At 34.9% G+C, this 14,957-nt stretch overlaps 1 protein-coding gene across 1 annotated transcript; it reads right to left on the minus strand.

Annotated features, from left to right (window-relative positions):
* Positions 1–2,829: 2,829 nt before the first annotated feature.
* On the minus strand, positions 2,830–14,210 carry LOC120417692 (glutathione S-transferase theta-1-like). Its single transcript, XM_039579832.2, has 2 exons — positions 13,744–14,210; positions 2,830–3,575 (listed from the first exon to the last, which is right to left on the minus strand). The coding sequence occupies exons 1-2, from the start codon at positions 13,859–13,861 to the stop codon at positions 3,007–3,009; spliced, it is 687 nt and encodes a 228-aa protein (XP_039435766.1). The 5' UTR covers positions 13,862–14,210; the 3' UTR covers positions 2,830–3,006.
* Between the last annotated feature and the right edge of the window lie 747 nt (positions 14,211–14,957).

Below are 14,957 nucleotides of genomic sequence, written 5' to 3' on the forward strand. Positions count from 1 at the left end.
TTAAGTTGCCTGGGAATTGATAATCGGGAATAAAACCAACTCCACCTGAACCAAACTATCAACACCATGATAACCGTCCATTGCCGGGCGCTTCCATCTCCATCGCACATCAGAGACTTTGGTAGACTGGAATTGTTGAGGATCGACTTTTTCAACAGGACAAGGGAAAATCTCCACGGCCTTTAGCTTTTAACCCTCTACTGCCCAAATTTTTTTTTCGAAAATATTTATTTTTCCCGTGTTTAGGAGGTCATTTTGAGCAACTTTTGTTCTACGAAAAACTTTACTTCTCTTGTTTTATGTTTTTCTTGTTTTATTTTTAGTATTTTAATTTGCATTTATCTTGTTTAGTTTATGTTTTTTTTTTTTTTTTTTTTTTTTAATTTATATTTATTCAAATTTCTTTTCCATGTACATTCATTCAGTTAAAATATTATTGAGTGTCCAATCACAAACGATGACTTTTCACCTTAATTTTAAATACTAGCAACTTTCATTTATTCATGAAATATTGTAGCTTTCGCTATTCAGTGATTTCAAATGTAGGAGGTCCTACATGTACAAAAGGGAAAAGGGATACCTTAAAACTAACTTATAAACTATATAAAGAGCGGATCAATGCAGCTGAAGACTGCAATGATTTTTGTCGAAATGCATCAATTATCTTATTGGACATAACATCCAAAGTGTCAACTTCGGCTAATTGATGAAGTTCACTGGTGCTGAACCAGGGAGGAAGTTTCAGAATCATTTTCAGAATTTTGTTCTGAATCCTCTGAAGTTTTTTCTTCCTGGTTAAGCAACAGCTTGTCCAGATCGGCACAGCATAAAGCATGGCAGGTCTGAAAATTTGTTTATAAAATTAACAGTTTATTCTTGAGACAAAGTCTAGAATTCCTGTTTATAAGTGGATACAAACATTTAATATATTTGTTACATTTAACCTGGATACTTTCAATGTGATCCTTGTAAGTAAGGTTTTTGTCAAAACCAAGTCCAAGATATTTCACTTGATCCTCCCACTTTAAATTTACCTCATTCATCTTTATAATGTGATAACTTTTTGGTTTGAGAAAATCAGCCCTTGGTTTGTGAGGGAAAATAATAAGTTGAGTTTTTGCAGCATTTGGAGTAATTTTCCATTCTTTCAAATAAGAATTGAAAATATCCAAGCTTTTTTGTAATCTTCTTGTGATGACACGAAGGCTTCTGCCTTTGGCGGAGATGTTTGTGTCATCAGCAAAAAGTGATTTCTGACATCCTGGGGGCAAATCAGGCAAGTCAGAAGTAAAAATATTGTATAAAATTGGACCCAAAATGCTTCCTTGAGGGACGCCAGCACGTACAGGTAGTTGATCAGATTTGCTATTCTGATAACATACCTGCAGAGTACGATCCGTCAAATAATTTTGAATAATTTTCACGATATAAATCGGAAAATTAAACCTTTTCAATTTCGCAATCAAACCTTTATGCCAAACACTGTCAAATGCTTTTTCTATATCAAGAAGAGCAGCGCCAGTAGAATAAGCCCTCAGATTTGTTGCTTCGAATTAAATTTGAAACTCTCAACAACTGATGAGTAGTTGAATGCCCAAGGCGAAATCCAAACTGCTCATCAGCGAAAATTGAATTTTCATTAATGTGCGTCATCATTCTATTAAGAATTATTCTTTCGAATAATTTACTAATAGATGAAAGCAAACTAATGGGCCGATAGCTTGAGGCTTCAGCAGGATTTTTATCCGGTTTTAAAATCGGAATTACTTTGGCATTTTTCCAACTACTGGGAAAATATGCCAAATCAAAACATTTGGTTTAGTTTATGTTTATTTTTGGTAGTATTTGGCCTATTCTACCACCTTATATAATTACATTTTGCCTATCTAATTTTTTCACGTTTTTACAGTCACTTTTTAAATTTTTGGCATATTTTTCACATTTTCTGCTATAGAATGGCACCGTCATTATTTAAATTGCAAAAAAGTGCGTAGAGGCATAGTCTGGGACACTACAAAAATTACTGCATACTTCTTTTTACTGAAAATATAGAAAATGTTAGTAAAAAACACAGCCAAAGTTGACCCCTAAAAAAATAACATTTTTAAAAACATTGGCAAAGTCACATAAGAGTTAAGAGTTCTTCTTTTCAATGCTTTTTAGAGATCAAAAATCGGTTAGAAAATTGATTTTTGGCGATTTTTTAGATCAAAGCCCGCCTAAAGGCGGGGTTAGGTTGTAGAGGGTTAAACATATTTAAAAAAAAAATGCGAAAACTTTTCACAACTGTTTTATTTTTCAAAAGTTGAAAAATTTAAGCTGATTCGGTGACATTGAGAAATAACTTATTTTCATGAAATCATTTTTGAAATCTTTCATATTTACAAGAAATGCACAAAACGTATTAGTTTAAGTTCAAATCCAACAGATGGCTCTGCTTATCGTTAGCCATCTTTATAACGTGCCATCTTGGCCGATCATCGCCATTCGATATTCATCAGCAATCTCTGGGCATGATCTTCCCCAACCTCAACGCAATCAACCGTTTTGCTGCGATTTGTCACCGCCGCCATGAGATCGAGGTAGCCGCGCAGGGATTAAATTACATCACGTTTACCGGCAGGTCGCGACAGCGCCTACTACGCTAGAAGCTCCGCACAAAGCGTTCAAAGTATTCTTTCTCACAGCTGTTGACTAGACTCAAGGCAAGGCGCTTCAAGTTGGCTAATTTATTCCGATATTCTGATGACCTGCTTGTTGTCAACTGCACCAACTGCTTGCAGCTTTCGAAGCGGAGTTTCAAGAGACAGTCGGAGAATGTTGTTTGGATTAAAACGTAAAATGCATTCAATTTTATTGACTTAGCGAGTAGTAATAATATAAAACCAACCTTACAGACTAGTACAAAAAAAACTCTACCGGGTTTATACTTTCAGCAGGTAGTATCTAAATCTAAACACAAATGTATATAATACATCTACAGACACGATCGAATCCCTCCCCGCCTCAGTTCTTCAGCGCGACCTTCTCGGTGAATTTGTAAAAGTCCTGGTGCGCCTCCTGGTAGTACGGCGTCATGGTGTAGCGGACCTTCTCGAGCCACGCCGCCAGCTTGGGCCGGCCCTCGAACGGGTCGACGCCGACAATCTTGGGCTGCTCGACCTCGCAAGCGGCCAGAATGTCGGCGATCGTGATGCGATCGCCCACGATGAACCTCCCCGGCGCGATCCAGTCCCGCTCCAGCTGATTCAAATTGGAGTCCACCAGCTGGCGGTACTCCTGGACGCGCTCACCCACCGAGCGCTGATCGCGCCGGGCCTCTTCCGGATACTTTTGCTGGACGACAAAGGTGTTGAACAGCTTGGAGCTGTTGTCCGCCTGCCACTCCAGGTACTCGTCGATCTGCGCCCGCAGCTTGGTGTCCCGCGGGTACCAGTGCTCCGGGATGAGCTTCTCGCGGATCAGGTACTTGAGGATCGTCACGCCGCTCGACAGCTTGAAGCCGTCGTCGATGATGCTCGGGACCTGCTGGAACCGGGTTACGTACTCCTTGTAGCCATCGGCCAGGTGTTCACCTGAAATAAGACGGAGAAGATCTTATTTAGAAGTTTGTTCCAATAGAAACCCACTGAAAAAAGTACGGCGGAGGTTGATTTTAGCTCAAAATGGGTTACCACGCGTCAGCGTGTATGATGTAAACAAAGAGCTGTCATTGACACGCTTACGACTTGACTTGTTTACGACTTGCCTTGTTGACCATTGTTGATTCTAAAAATATTTATTCCTCAAATTTGGAGACTGATTGTTAACCCACAAAAAAAGAGCGAAAATGACTGATGGACTTGTGATAACAAGCGGCAGCGCAAGTAAACAACGGGGGCCGGTTGTTTGACCGGCTAAATGACGCAATTGCAGAAGAGAAAAAGATGCAAGTAGCAGGAAAAAAAGTTGTTGTTTTCGCATTCTGTTTGAGGGTGTGACCGTTTTGGCTTTGCGTGCTTATAAAATATACGCGCAGCAGACTAGAATAGAAGTCGAGAATCGGACGTGGAAGGCATCGCGAAGCAACCAGACTTAAGTGGGTAATTGTTGTTTGAGGTGGAAAATGTGGTTTTAATTAGCGGCCGCGGTTTAACTCGGCTTCGATTTTGAAAGTATGATTGGGTTCAATTTGTGCGATTGTGAATTTAGTGAATTTAAAATAAAGTAGATTTTTATGATGGAAAGATACCAAAAGAAAACGTTTTGCAAGAATTTGTACAGGTGTGGATTGGAAGAAAAATTGAAAAATATTTTTACAACTTTACAACAGTTGCACCAATTTCATGGAATTTTCGTCCCTGATCAAGAATATGAGACCAATTTTAAATATCTACAAAGACATGTTTTTCAATGATGACATATTTCTGATAAAAAAAAAGCTGTAAAATCTCTGCTATTTCTATTTTTTTAAACTACAGGAATCTTTTTAAGTTTTATAATGTTCTACAAAAATTGTAGCGATGACACCTACTAAAAAAAAACTACGTAAAATTATGGGGTTTTCTTGAAAATATCGCGAGTTATCATGATTTTGATAAAGATTTAATTTTGGCCTTTTTTAATCAGTTTTGTGTCAATTGAGTAATTTAAAAATTCTTCAATTTAGAATTTTAGGGATTTAATCCAGCGACCTCTGGACTGCGAGTCCAGTGCGCCCAATCCACATTTTTTTTTATTATTTTGAGCAATTCCATGTCAAATAGGGAATCGGTTGTACCCGACCCTCTCCGATTTCAATGAAACTTTGTAGACATGTTATCCTAGGCCTATATAAGCCATTTTTGTGTATATGGAGTCAGTTACACTCGATAATGATATTTAAGAAGGGCGTAAGTGTTTTAAATATTTTTGTATTTCGTCATTTAAATATTGCTGTATCTCGAAGCCGTTGCATCGTATCAAAAAGTGGTCAAAGACAAACTTGTAGGAAATTTGACCGGCTTCCCGAAAAATTACACTGAAAGATAAAAAAACACTCCACTTTTATGAGATTTTTTGATTTTTAAGTATCAAAGTCAAATTTGAAAGTGAGCCTACGATTTTTTTTCGTTCAAAATTTTTGTGAAAATAGCCTAAGATGTTACAAAAAGACTCACGAAAAATGCAGGATGGAGCAACTCACCTAAAAAAATACAAAAATTCCTTACTGAAACTTTTTTTTTTTAAGTGCTCTTAACATCAAAATTAAAAAAAAAAACGAACACAAGAGTCGATTCTCCAGACAATTTTACATAAAAGTTTCTATATTGACCATTGTCCTAAGTACAATCCTTGAGAAGTTACAGCGGTTTTAAAAATAAAAATGTTGAAAAAATAAGTTTTTTTTATGGTTTTTGGCAATTTCTATATGACAGACTTGATTTTTCAGTCTCGAAAATATTTTTACCGACAAGCTCGTCCAATTTCCCATAAGTTTGTCTTCGACCACATTTCAATTGGATGTATGGGCTTACATTTTTTAAAACCGCTGTAACTTCACAAGGATTGGACTTAGGACAATGGTCAATATGGAGACTTTTATGTAAAATTGTCTGGAGAATCGACTCTCGTGTTCGGTTTTTGAAAATTTTGACGTTTAGAGCACTTTTCAAAAAAACAGTTTCAGTAAATGATTTTTGTATTTTTTTAAGGTGAGTTGCTCCATCCTGCATTTTTCGTGAGTCTTTTTGTAACATCTTAGGCTATTTTCACAAAAATTTTGAACGAAAAAAAATCGTAGGCTCACTTTCAAATTTGACTTTGATACTTAAAAATCAAAAAATCTCATAAAATTGGCGTGTTTTTTTCTTTCAGTGTATTTTTTTCGGAAAGCCCGTTAAATTTCCTACAAGTTTGTCTGTGACCACTTTTTGATACGATGCAACGGCTTCGAGATACAGCAATATTTAAATTACGAAATACAAAAATATTTAAAACACTTACGCCCTTCTCAAATGTCATTATCGAGTGTAACTGGCTCCATATACACAAAAATGGCTTATATAAGCGTAGGATAACATGTCTACAAAGTTTCATTGAAATCGGAGAGGGTCGAGAAAAAAGTACCTAAAAAATTCCTGTTTTGCGCTGGAATTGCTCAACTGTTGATTTCTTTTTCAATGTCAAAAAAGTAGCCAGTGTGTTATTTTCAACTGATCATATCTCGGAAACTTTTAGTCCGTTTTCGGTGTTCAAAAATTTTACCTTTATGAAATTTTTTGATCTTCAAAAAATATTAAAAAATTTTAAAGTTGAGTTTTACTTTTTAAATGGTCTAAATATTTTAAATAATTTCACAGTTTAGACCAAATTCATTGAACAAAAATTCACAATAGTTTCATTTTGTTGAATATTGAAAATCGAACCAATAATTTATTTTCATCGATTCGAATTCCTTGTGAAACTAATTGTCCGATTTTCAAAGTTCCAAAGAAAAAAAATAAGGTGTATTTTCTAAGCTTTTCAAAAATAATATTTAGGTTTTTCTTTAAGGAAGTAGGTATTTTTAAAGCGAATCAATTTTTGAAGGACGTTTTGTTTGCAAATGCGGTTTTGATTTAAAAAATGATTTTTAACATTTTTTTTAGAGTTTTGATATTTTCATAAAAAAACGATTTTTCAAAAAATAATTTATCATGCATCAGATTTTGCACCTTTAATCACTATGGCTCAGAAGATGTCTTTTTTAGTCTTCTAAATCAAGCAAAATAAAATCGAATATTGAAAAATATGTATTTTAGGGATTTAAATTTTAGTGACAAAAAGTTAAATAATAATAAAAAAACAGATTCTTTTCCATGTACCTATTTTTCCTAATCATAATCTTCAACTTTGCCGAAGACACAAAATCGATCAGAAAATATCTTCTCCATACAAGTCTCCATTTGTATGGAAAAACTTGTGGACAAAGTTCATCCAAATCAAGAAAATAAAAATTTAAAAATCGCGGAAAAAATTGCAAAATCGTAGATCTCTATTCAGCTAAAAATTTGTAAATTAGAATTTAACCTAAATATGTATGTAATTATAATTAAAATATTTACAACCTTCAACCTTCCAAAACTATCAACGGAAAGGTGCAGCTAATCTGCATGACAACCCTGTAATAATGCAATCATGTAATGTGCCCTACCAACTACCAGCAGAGAATGTTGTGCGTTCGATAACGCGCGATTACTCAAAGTGTAGTTCGAGCTTCAAGTCTCAAAGTCCACCTTGCCGACTTGGTGTCCAAAACCAGAAACTTCGCACCCGCTCGAGGTGTGTGTTGCGAAAAAAAAGCAGCGTTAAACAAGTTGCGTAGGTCTCTAAAACAGCGTTTTCCCACAAAGTTGACCACAATTCGATGGCAAATTTGGGTTCTCACCACACAAAAACTGAACGGTGTGAGTTACCTTCGCAGTCGAAGTTGGAAACTCCCTTAAGGTTGTGTTTGTGTTAAATTTTAATGTGCAGAAAAAAACACACACTTCTCGGTGTGTGTGTGTGTTGGGCCGATTGAATGAATGACCCGCTATGAAAATGGAAAACAAAAATGACCTTCAAAGAGGAGCGACGATCAAAATAAACATGAATTGGTTGGTGGTTGGTGATTTCTAGCGTGAATAACGCCGCAAACCGAACGAACACGAACGTAAGAGAGGGGCTACAACTAAAACACTGTAAAATTACATGAAACAATCGATGACATTCGAAGTGCTAGTAAACGTCAAACTAGCAAATAATGAAATAGAAATCAACAAATCTTTAGTTGATTTTAACTAAACATACTTGTTGAAATTATGGCATTAATTTTTAACGTGTAACAATCAACTTTAATTACGTTACAACTTGTTTTTATCCAACTGCCAGCTCAACCATCTGCAAAAAAGAGGGTAAAGCCTGTTTTTGATTCTTCTTTTTTCGTGTTCCCGAAGAATGATTTGAAGCAGCAAGTCTTTATAAAGCAAGAAGAAAACATAAGAACAAAAAATGAAGGTTCTCGCTCGAATTTCCGGGCTGATTGCTGATGGTTGGTTGGTTGGTTGTTTTGCGAATTGCGATCACTTTGCACGTGGTTCAATTGCAGGTTTTTTTTGTGGGTAATTAATATGGAAGAGGTGTTGTTGTCTGATTTCAAGTGCAACCCATGCATGACTTTGAAGAAATCGAACTTGCTAGAATGGAATCGCGAATGTAAAGTGATTGGTGGCAAGTTGCGAGTGAAAGGAGAGGAAATTTGCAGAGGATTGTATTTTCGATTGCAAAGGAAGAGGTTTTGGATTAATTGATCACAAATTTTATAAATAAATGAAACTTTTGTTGAATTTCCTGCTCTTTTATGTAGAAAAAAAATAAAAAAAATTAAAATTCAAGCCCAACTTTTGAAAATGTCAAAAATAAGTGTTTTACTGCCCCTGATCGCATAAATGTCCCATATGAATTTTCATCTTTTTTGTGTTATTGATGCAGTTTGGTTCAAAATCGTGTGCTCATTTAATAATGATTCTAAAATTATGAAATGAAAATTGCAGGCCAAGTGCGAATGATTCTGATGATACCTCTTCAGTTGACGCTCAGGCGAGGAACATCCTGGAAGGAGCGTCACTGACTACGTCCGTAGTCCTGTTAGATCATTTCTTGATCAAGACAGTATAGCTCTGGTTCCTTGCAAGTGTCCTATTTTCTTACCTCCACGTTGGCTTGGTTTTCATGATGACCTAGCTGGTGGCCTGTGGAAACGGATCGTAAACCTTTGACCAGCGAGGGTCAGAGTCGAGACGGCTAGAAGAAAGGGGCGGGTCAATGTGATTGTAGACGGTATTGTTTAGATTCGCAGTATGTTGAGTCAACTGCTGTGGATGTACCTGAACGTTGCAGAACGGGGTTTCCTCTCTCCTTTCCATTTCCAGCTACCATCTATCATCTGTTTATTTTGTTTCACTGATTTTTTTTTTAAACGGCTTTTGTTTATTATCCTCCATTTGATTTCGATTTTACTTATTTGATTCTCTTATTTCTCAACGCTTTTCCACTCTATTTTACTAATTGATGCTGCTGCAACAAACTGTCTGCTTTCCCTTAATTTGGCAGCGATGTCAATTTTGTTTCTCATGTGCCTTTTCTTTATTTATCTATTTCAATAATTTCTCATCTTCCCTGTAAATTGCCCTCAATACAATCTAAGCATGTTTGTTACCTCTATTTATTAACTATTGTTAATTTCTTTATCTTCTTCATAAATTACTATCTTTCTTTTACTATTGATTCTTTACAAAGTATGTTTCCTTCACTCCTTCATTGTTTTGAAACTTCACCTTTTTCTTAAGCAAGTGAGGTTCGAGCCCTTGCTCAATTTATGGAATGGTTAAAGGATTAACACAAATATTACTATTGTATTTTTGGTAAACTTTTAAAACATGCTTAGGACCAAAAATTGTAACAAAACACCGCGACAAAAGAAATAGCAACATATAAACACGACTCAACACTAGGAATGATTTCAGGAGAAAACAATACACAGTAAAATCACAACTAGTTTTTGAATTCAAACTAAATATAAAACAGTGTTTGCTTTAATGAAAGTTGATAGGCACACTTTAAATGGTTAGGCGCTTATACTTACATCAAACCCTACGTAATGTACCACCCCCGGCCGAGTTAAAATGCGTAACCGGAAAAGAAGGTGTGCATGCCTGGCACGAACACTCAAAGCGTGTTCTAGCGTGTTGCTCGTACTGACTCAGAGCAAGGGTGAGATGTAGGTGTAAGGGCAGTGCGTGTTCGTCGGGAACCTGGTGCATAAGATCGGTCAAGGCCCGTTCTTACACTGAAAATTGCGAATTGCGAATTGCGAATTGCGAATAAAATTATGAAATGAAAATTGCAGAAAATTTCACAACATTTCATTTTTGAACATTGGAAATCGACCATTAGAAAAAAATGAAGGATAAATAGATGACACTAAAAAAAATAATTCACTTAAGTTAAACTTTAGGAGACTGAATCTCAGAAACCAAAATCCGACTGAAAAAGTTTAACATTTAAAATTGTAATAAATTTGTCCATCTTTTTTGTGCAAAGGTGCTTTTCCTTCATTAAGTTTTTTTTTTATTGGAAAATAAACTTGAATATTTTTCTTATATTTTTCATAAAAAAATCAACATTAAATCAAAAAATGTGTAAAATCAACTTTGATTGCCAATTTGATTTTGCATCTAAAACTGATCTAAAAAAGGAGTCGACAATGTTTTGATTTTTTTTTTCTTGAAAAATCACGTTTTTTTAAAAAAAAAAAAAACCCTATCTTTGGTTCCAGAATTTGCACCATACTAAACCCTATGTCAAAAGAATATATTTTCCAAAACTTTATAAATACTTGTATCGGAAATTAAATTTTTAGTGATAAAAAGTGAAACTGATCTATTCAGCAACTTGCCACCAATCACCATGATTGTTTTGGTTTTCAGACGGTAAAAATCCTGATTTTGCAACTTGTGTCGTTTAATACGCCATTATTGTTTAGGGACCATTCATAAACCACGTGGACACTTTTTTAGTAATCTCGAACCCCCCCCCCCCTCGTGGACAATTGTCCATACAAAAAAAATATTTTTTGTATGGAGCATGGACAATCGCCATAACCCCCCCCCCCCCCCCCCCCTTAAAGTGTCCACGTGGTTTATGGATGGTCCCTTAATTTGTGAGATTTTCACTGAGTAAACGTAGTAAATTTATACATATTTTATTAATATTCTGGAAAATGTGTTAAATATGCGTAGTGATTATTTGATTGATTTGAAGCTTTTTAAAAACATTTTTTGATTTATTTTTTGTGTATGTGTTTCATACTTAAAAAAAAATTGTGTATCTTTATTAAGTCTGAAGACGGTCGAAACTTAGAAGGAACGAGGATAAGTTTTTTTTTCATGTTTCAGTATTTTTTAAATTCATTTAAAAAAAATTTAATGCTTTTTCCATAATAAGGTTGAAATGCATTTTCTGCGTTATTTTTATTGGTTTAACAGATTTGGTTTCATTTAATGTATTTAACAAAAGATATTATTTGTTTTTAACAATTTTTTAATTGCAATTCATTACTATTTTTTATATAGTTTTTTTGAGGTTCACAAAAATAAATAAAATTAATAAAACAGAGAATAAATAAAAAATCAAAAGAAAAATTGAAATTAGCGCAGAAGAGTTAATTTGTTGTAATTTTTTTTTCGAGAAACTTGTAACATTTTTTTTCAATAATCAATTTTGTCGTAATATTATCAAAAATTCTTTTTTTTATATTGAAAATTGGACCTTTATTTCCCGAAATATTGGTAATAAAAAAAAGTGTCTAAAGGACGTATTAGACTACGACAAACACACTCGCAAACAAGCAAACTTTTTGACAATTTGGCTGTTTGGACAAAACTGAAAAAAACTATTTTTTCTGTGCGTTTTTGCATGGCCATACATTAGCAACCAAAATGCGCACCAACAAAGTTCGAAAAAAAAAATTTAGGACAAATTCTCAGACATTATTATTATTTTTAATTGGCGTATTTACAAATTTTTCAAATTTGAAAAAAAACCTGCGATATGTTTTTAAAAAAATGCTTCAGAACTACTATACAGTCCAGACTCGATTATCCGAAGGCCTTGGTAAAATTTCACTTCGGATAATCGAATCAGGAATTATTTTTTTTCGTAGCCTCATTTTTGATTGTTTAGCTTTAGTATGACCCCTAAACTGCTCTAAAATGATTTAGAATTTTTAAATCCAAGATGGCGGCCAAGATAGCGGTGATAAAATATTGAAAAAAATGCATTCTTTAATTTTAATGACAATCAACCATTCAAATTTGACTAAAATGGGATCACAGAACTCGAGTTTGATGTTAAAAGTAAGAAAATAAAAAATACGTAAAACATTTTTTTTTTGTTCTTGATTCAATTATCGAAAGTCCCATACAAACCTTCGGATAATCGAAACTTCGGATAATCGAGGCTTCGGATAATCGAGTCTGGACTGTAATAGGAAAATATCAAAATTTCACTAAAGCACTTGTTGATTGCAATTTTAATTTTACATCATAAAATAAAGTCAAACTTTTGTTCGACCTTTCTAAATTTGCTTGAAAAATCACAATATTAATAAAAACACAATCACAATCTTTCTGGAATATTGTAATAAGATGACATTTCATGTCCTCTAAATTTAAAAAAAATAGAGTTTCTTTGGAAATCAATTTTAAATGACAAAAAGTGGCTTAAAAAAATTAGTAGCACAAATTTTACGTGTATCACTTTTATTCGGTGTTAGTCCTTATCCATACCAAATTCTCCGAAGACGCCAAATCGGTCAAAACATTGCTTCATAAGATAGCAGCCAAATGTGGTTTGGAAATCGAATAAGGAATTTTTTGTTATTGGTTTGTTTTTTGAGTTTGTGACCTTCAACTCCAAAAAGGCTCTAAAGTGATGTAGCAATATTTTATCCAAAATGGCGGCCAATATGGTGGCTTAGAATATTTTTTGGTAACGAAAAAAGCTATCAACCATATAAATTTGACTTATTTCAACTCAAATTTGACTTAAAAAGAAGATTCTTTTTTTGGGGTTGTTGTATGAGGATTGTCCACGATCCATACAAAAAAGTTTTTTTTGTACAATTGTCCACGAAGGGGGGGGGGGATGGGGGGGCTTGTTTAGAGATTCCCAAAAAAGTGTCCACGTGGTTTTTGGATGGTCCCTTCGAGAGTTGCGAATAATCCAATAATCGGACAATCGAGTCTTGACTATATCATGTTTATTTATTAAAAATTTATATATACATATAGATAAGGTGCGGAGCGTATTAAAAAAAACATGTTCTTTCGGAAAAAACGCAATTGTAACAGATGAACACAACATAATGAACACTATGTTTAAAGAAATAATAAATTTAGTTTTTTCCAGTTTTTGTTAATTTTTGAATCTTATTTTTAACAGTTTTGTTCTCACAATGTTATTGATTTCTTTCACCCAAAATTCAGAATCGAGATAATCGTTCTCTCAAAATTTATTGAGGGCTCAGTGCCAAAATCGATAGAATAATGGTACCAACTCACACCATCATAACAAATGAGTTCATTCGTTAGTTGAATCAATAAATCTCCAACAAGTGTCATACATCGACTTCTGACTTCTCCATGGTCACCAAGCTGTGGTGGCCGAGGCAGCTAAGTCATTGGATTGGTTTGTCAAAGGTCTCTGGTTCGATTCCCGTTGTCGACACTTTTGGTTTTTTGTTTGACGGATGAACTTTTTTTGCAAATGAACCTCGAGAAAATAGTTCTATCGCCCATCTCGAGCTGTGTTCTCTGCGTCCGTGAATGGTACCACTATTCTCTCGACTCGAGACCATCATTCTCTCGGACTAGCGCTGCCAGTTTTGGGTGTTTGATTGATTATTTTTTCCCTTTTTCATTTTTAATTTCATTTTTTTAAAATTTAATCAAAAAGTCAACACTAAGGTGTAATTGACGAACTCTTCATGTGCTTAATTCGCAAGTCATCGATAAATTGAATTCGCTGACGTCAATATCCCTTTTGTTAAAAACTTGCTTACGGTATTTAGGTTGTATCCACTGTTAGTTCACAACGATCATCTTCTAATCGACCTTTGCCTCTTAATTTTGAATAATATCCACCAATTCACACAAACTTTTTACGATCACGCTAGACGGTCATCTTTTACAACGAACTCACCTTTGGTGGCGCAAACCGGAATCGGATCGTACGGAATCTTGGTGGCCTCGAAGAACATGTAGAGGGCGCGCGAGTGCGTCGACAGCAGATCGTAGAAGAATTTCACCGGTCGTGGCATTTTTTCTTGATCGAAGTGTGCGTGTGCGAATTTCTGCGAGTTACTTTCAATTACTGATGACTTCACGAAGCTCTTCTCTTCCTTTTTTTGCAGTCAATTGGAACTTATTAGCGTTCGAATACACTTTTTTTCGGTCCGCTTACCAACGGCTATCGAGGACTTCTTCAACTCAGTGAATGATAAGCGACAACGACTTGCTGCCAAAAGTCACGTAGGTCACTCAGCGATGAAATTCCAAAACCAAGCCCGGTGAAGATCCCAGGGAACTCTCAACTCTTCAAACTCAACCTCCTGAAGAAGACGATTTGTGTCGTCCGCTTGAAGCGAAACTTCAAACTCAACTGAACTCGCGCTTGGCTTGGCGGCGTCGGTTATGGTCCGATGTCTGCTGAACCCATGAACACACACGTACAGCACACATACAGACGAACGGGGCGTCGCGACGCTCACGCCGGTGTTGAGTGCTTTGCGGCTTGTTTTAAGCGGCCTATAGTTTGTTGGTCTGGTCTGACTTGCCATTTAGTAAACAAATGGGAACTCGAACTGAGAGTTGATGGATTTTTTTTGTTGTTGTGTGAATTGGAGGACGTAAAGGTGCGTGTTTGTGGCGTGAATGAAGTGATGATCGTGCAGGAGGCTGGCTGGTGGCGCGCGGAGAACTCACTCAAAGATAAGGAGATCAATGGGTGGGATGAAGTTTTGAAATTTTTCATTTTTGGTCGGAAACAAGTCGTTGAACTGGTTTACTGTGAAATACGTCATTTAAGATCAAAAAAAAAAAATTAAAAACAAAAATAAGATGATAAAAGGCAGAAAAGTAAACACCACAAACATAACATTTAAATGCAATTTTTTCAACCTTTTAAATTTTGTCAATTTTGGCCATTTTTTAAATTTTTATTAAATTATTATTTTTTTTAAATTTTTACAATTTTTACAATTTTGAAAATTTTGAAAATTTTGACAATTTTGAAAATTTTTACAATTTTTACAATTTTTACAATTTTTACAATTTTTAAAATTTTTACAATTTTTTTTTTGATTTTTTTTTAATTTTTACAATTTTTACAACTTTTAAAATTTTTACAATTTTTAC

The sequence above is a fragment of the Culex pipiens genome, chromosome 1 (assembly GCF_016801865.2).
Source record: "Culex pipiens pallens isolate TS chromosome 1, TS_CPP_V2, whole genome shotgun sequence".
Classification (NCBI taxonomy): domain Eukaryota; kingdom Metazoa; phylum Arthropoda; class Insecta; order Diptera; family Culicidae; genus Culex; species Culex pipiens.

Excerpts from the sequence above, each read along its gene's own strand:
- LOC120417692 (XM_039579832.2), bottom strand. The coding sequence starts at position 13,861 with ATGCCACGACCGGTGAAATTCTTCTACGATCTGCTGTCGACGCACTCG. Across the intron at positions 3,576-13,743 it reads TCCGGTTTGCGCCACCAAAG|GTGAACACCTGGCCGATGGC; the intron begins GTGAGTTCGTTG and ends GTCTTATTTCAG.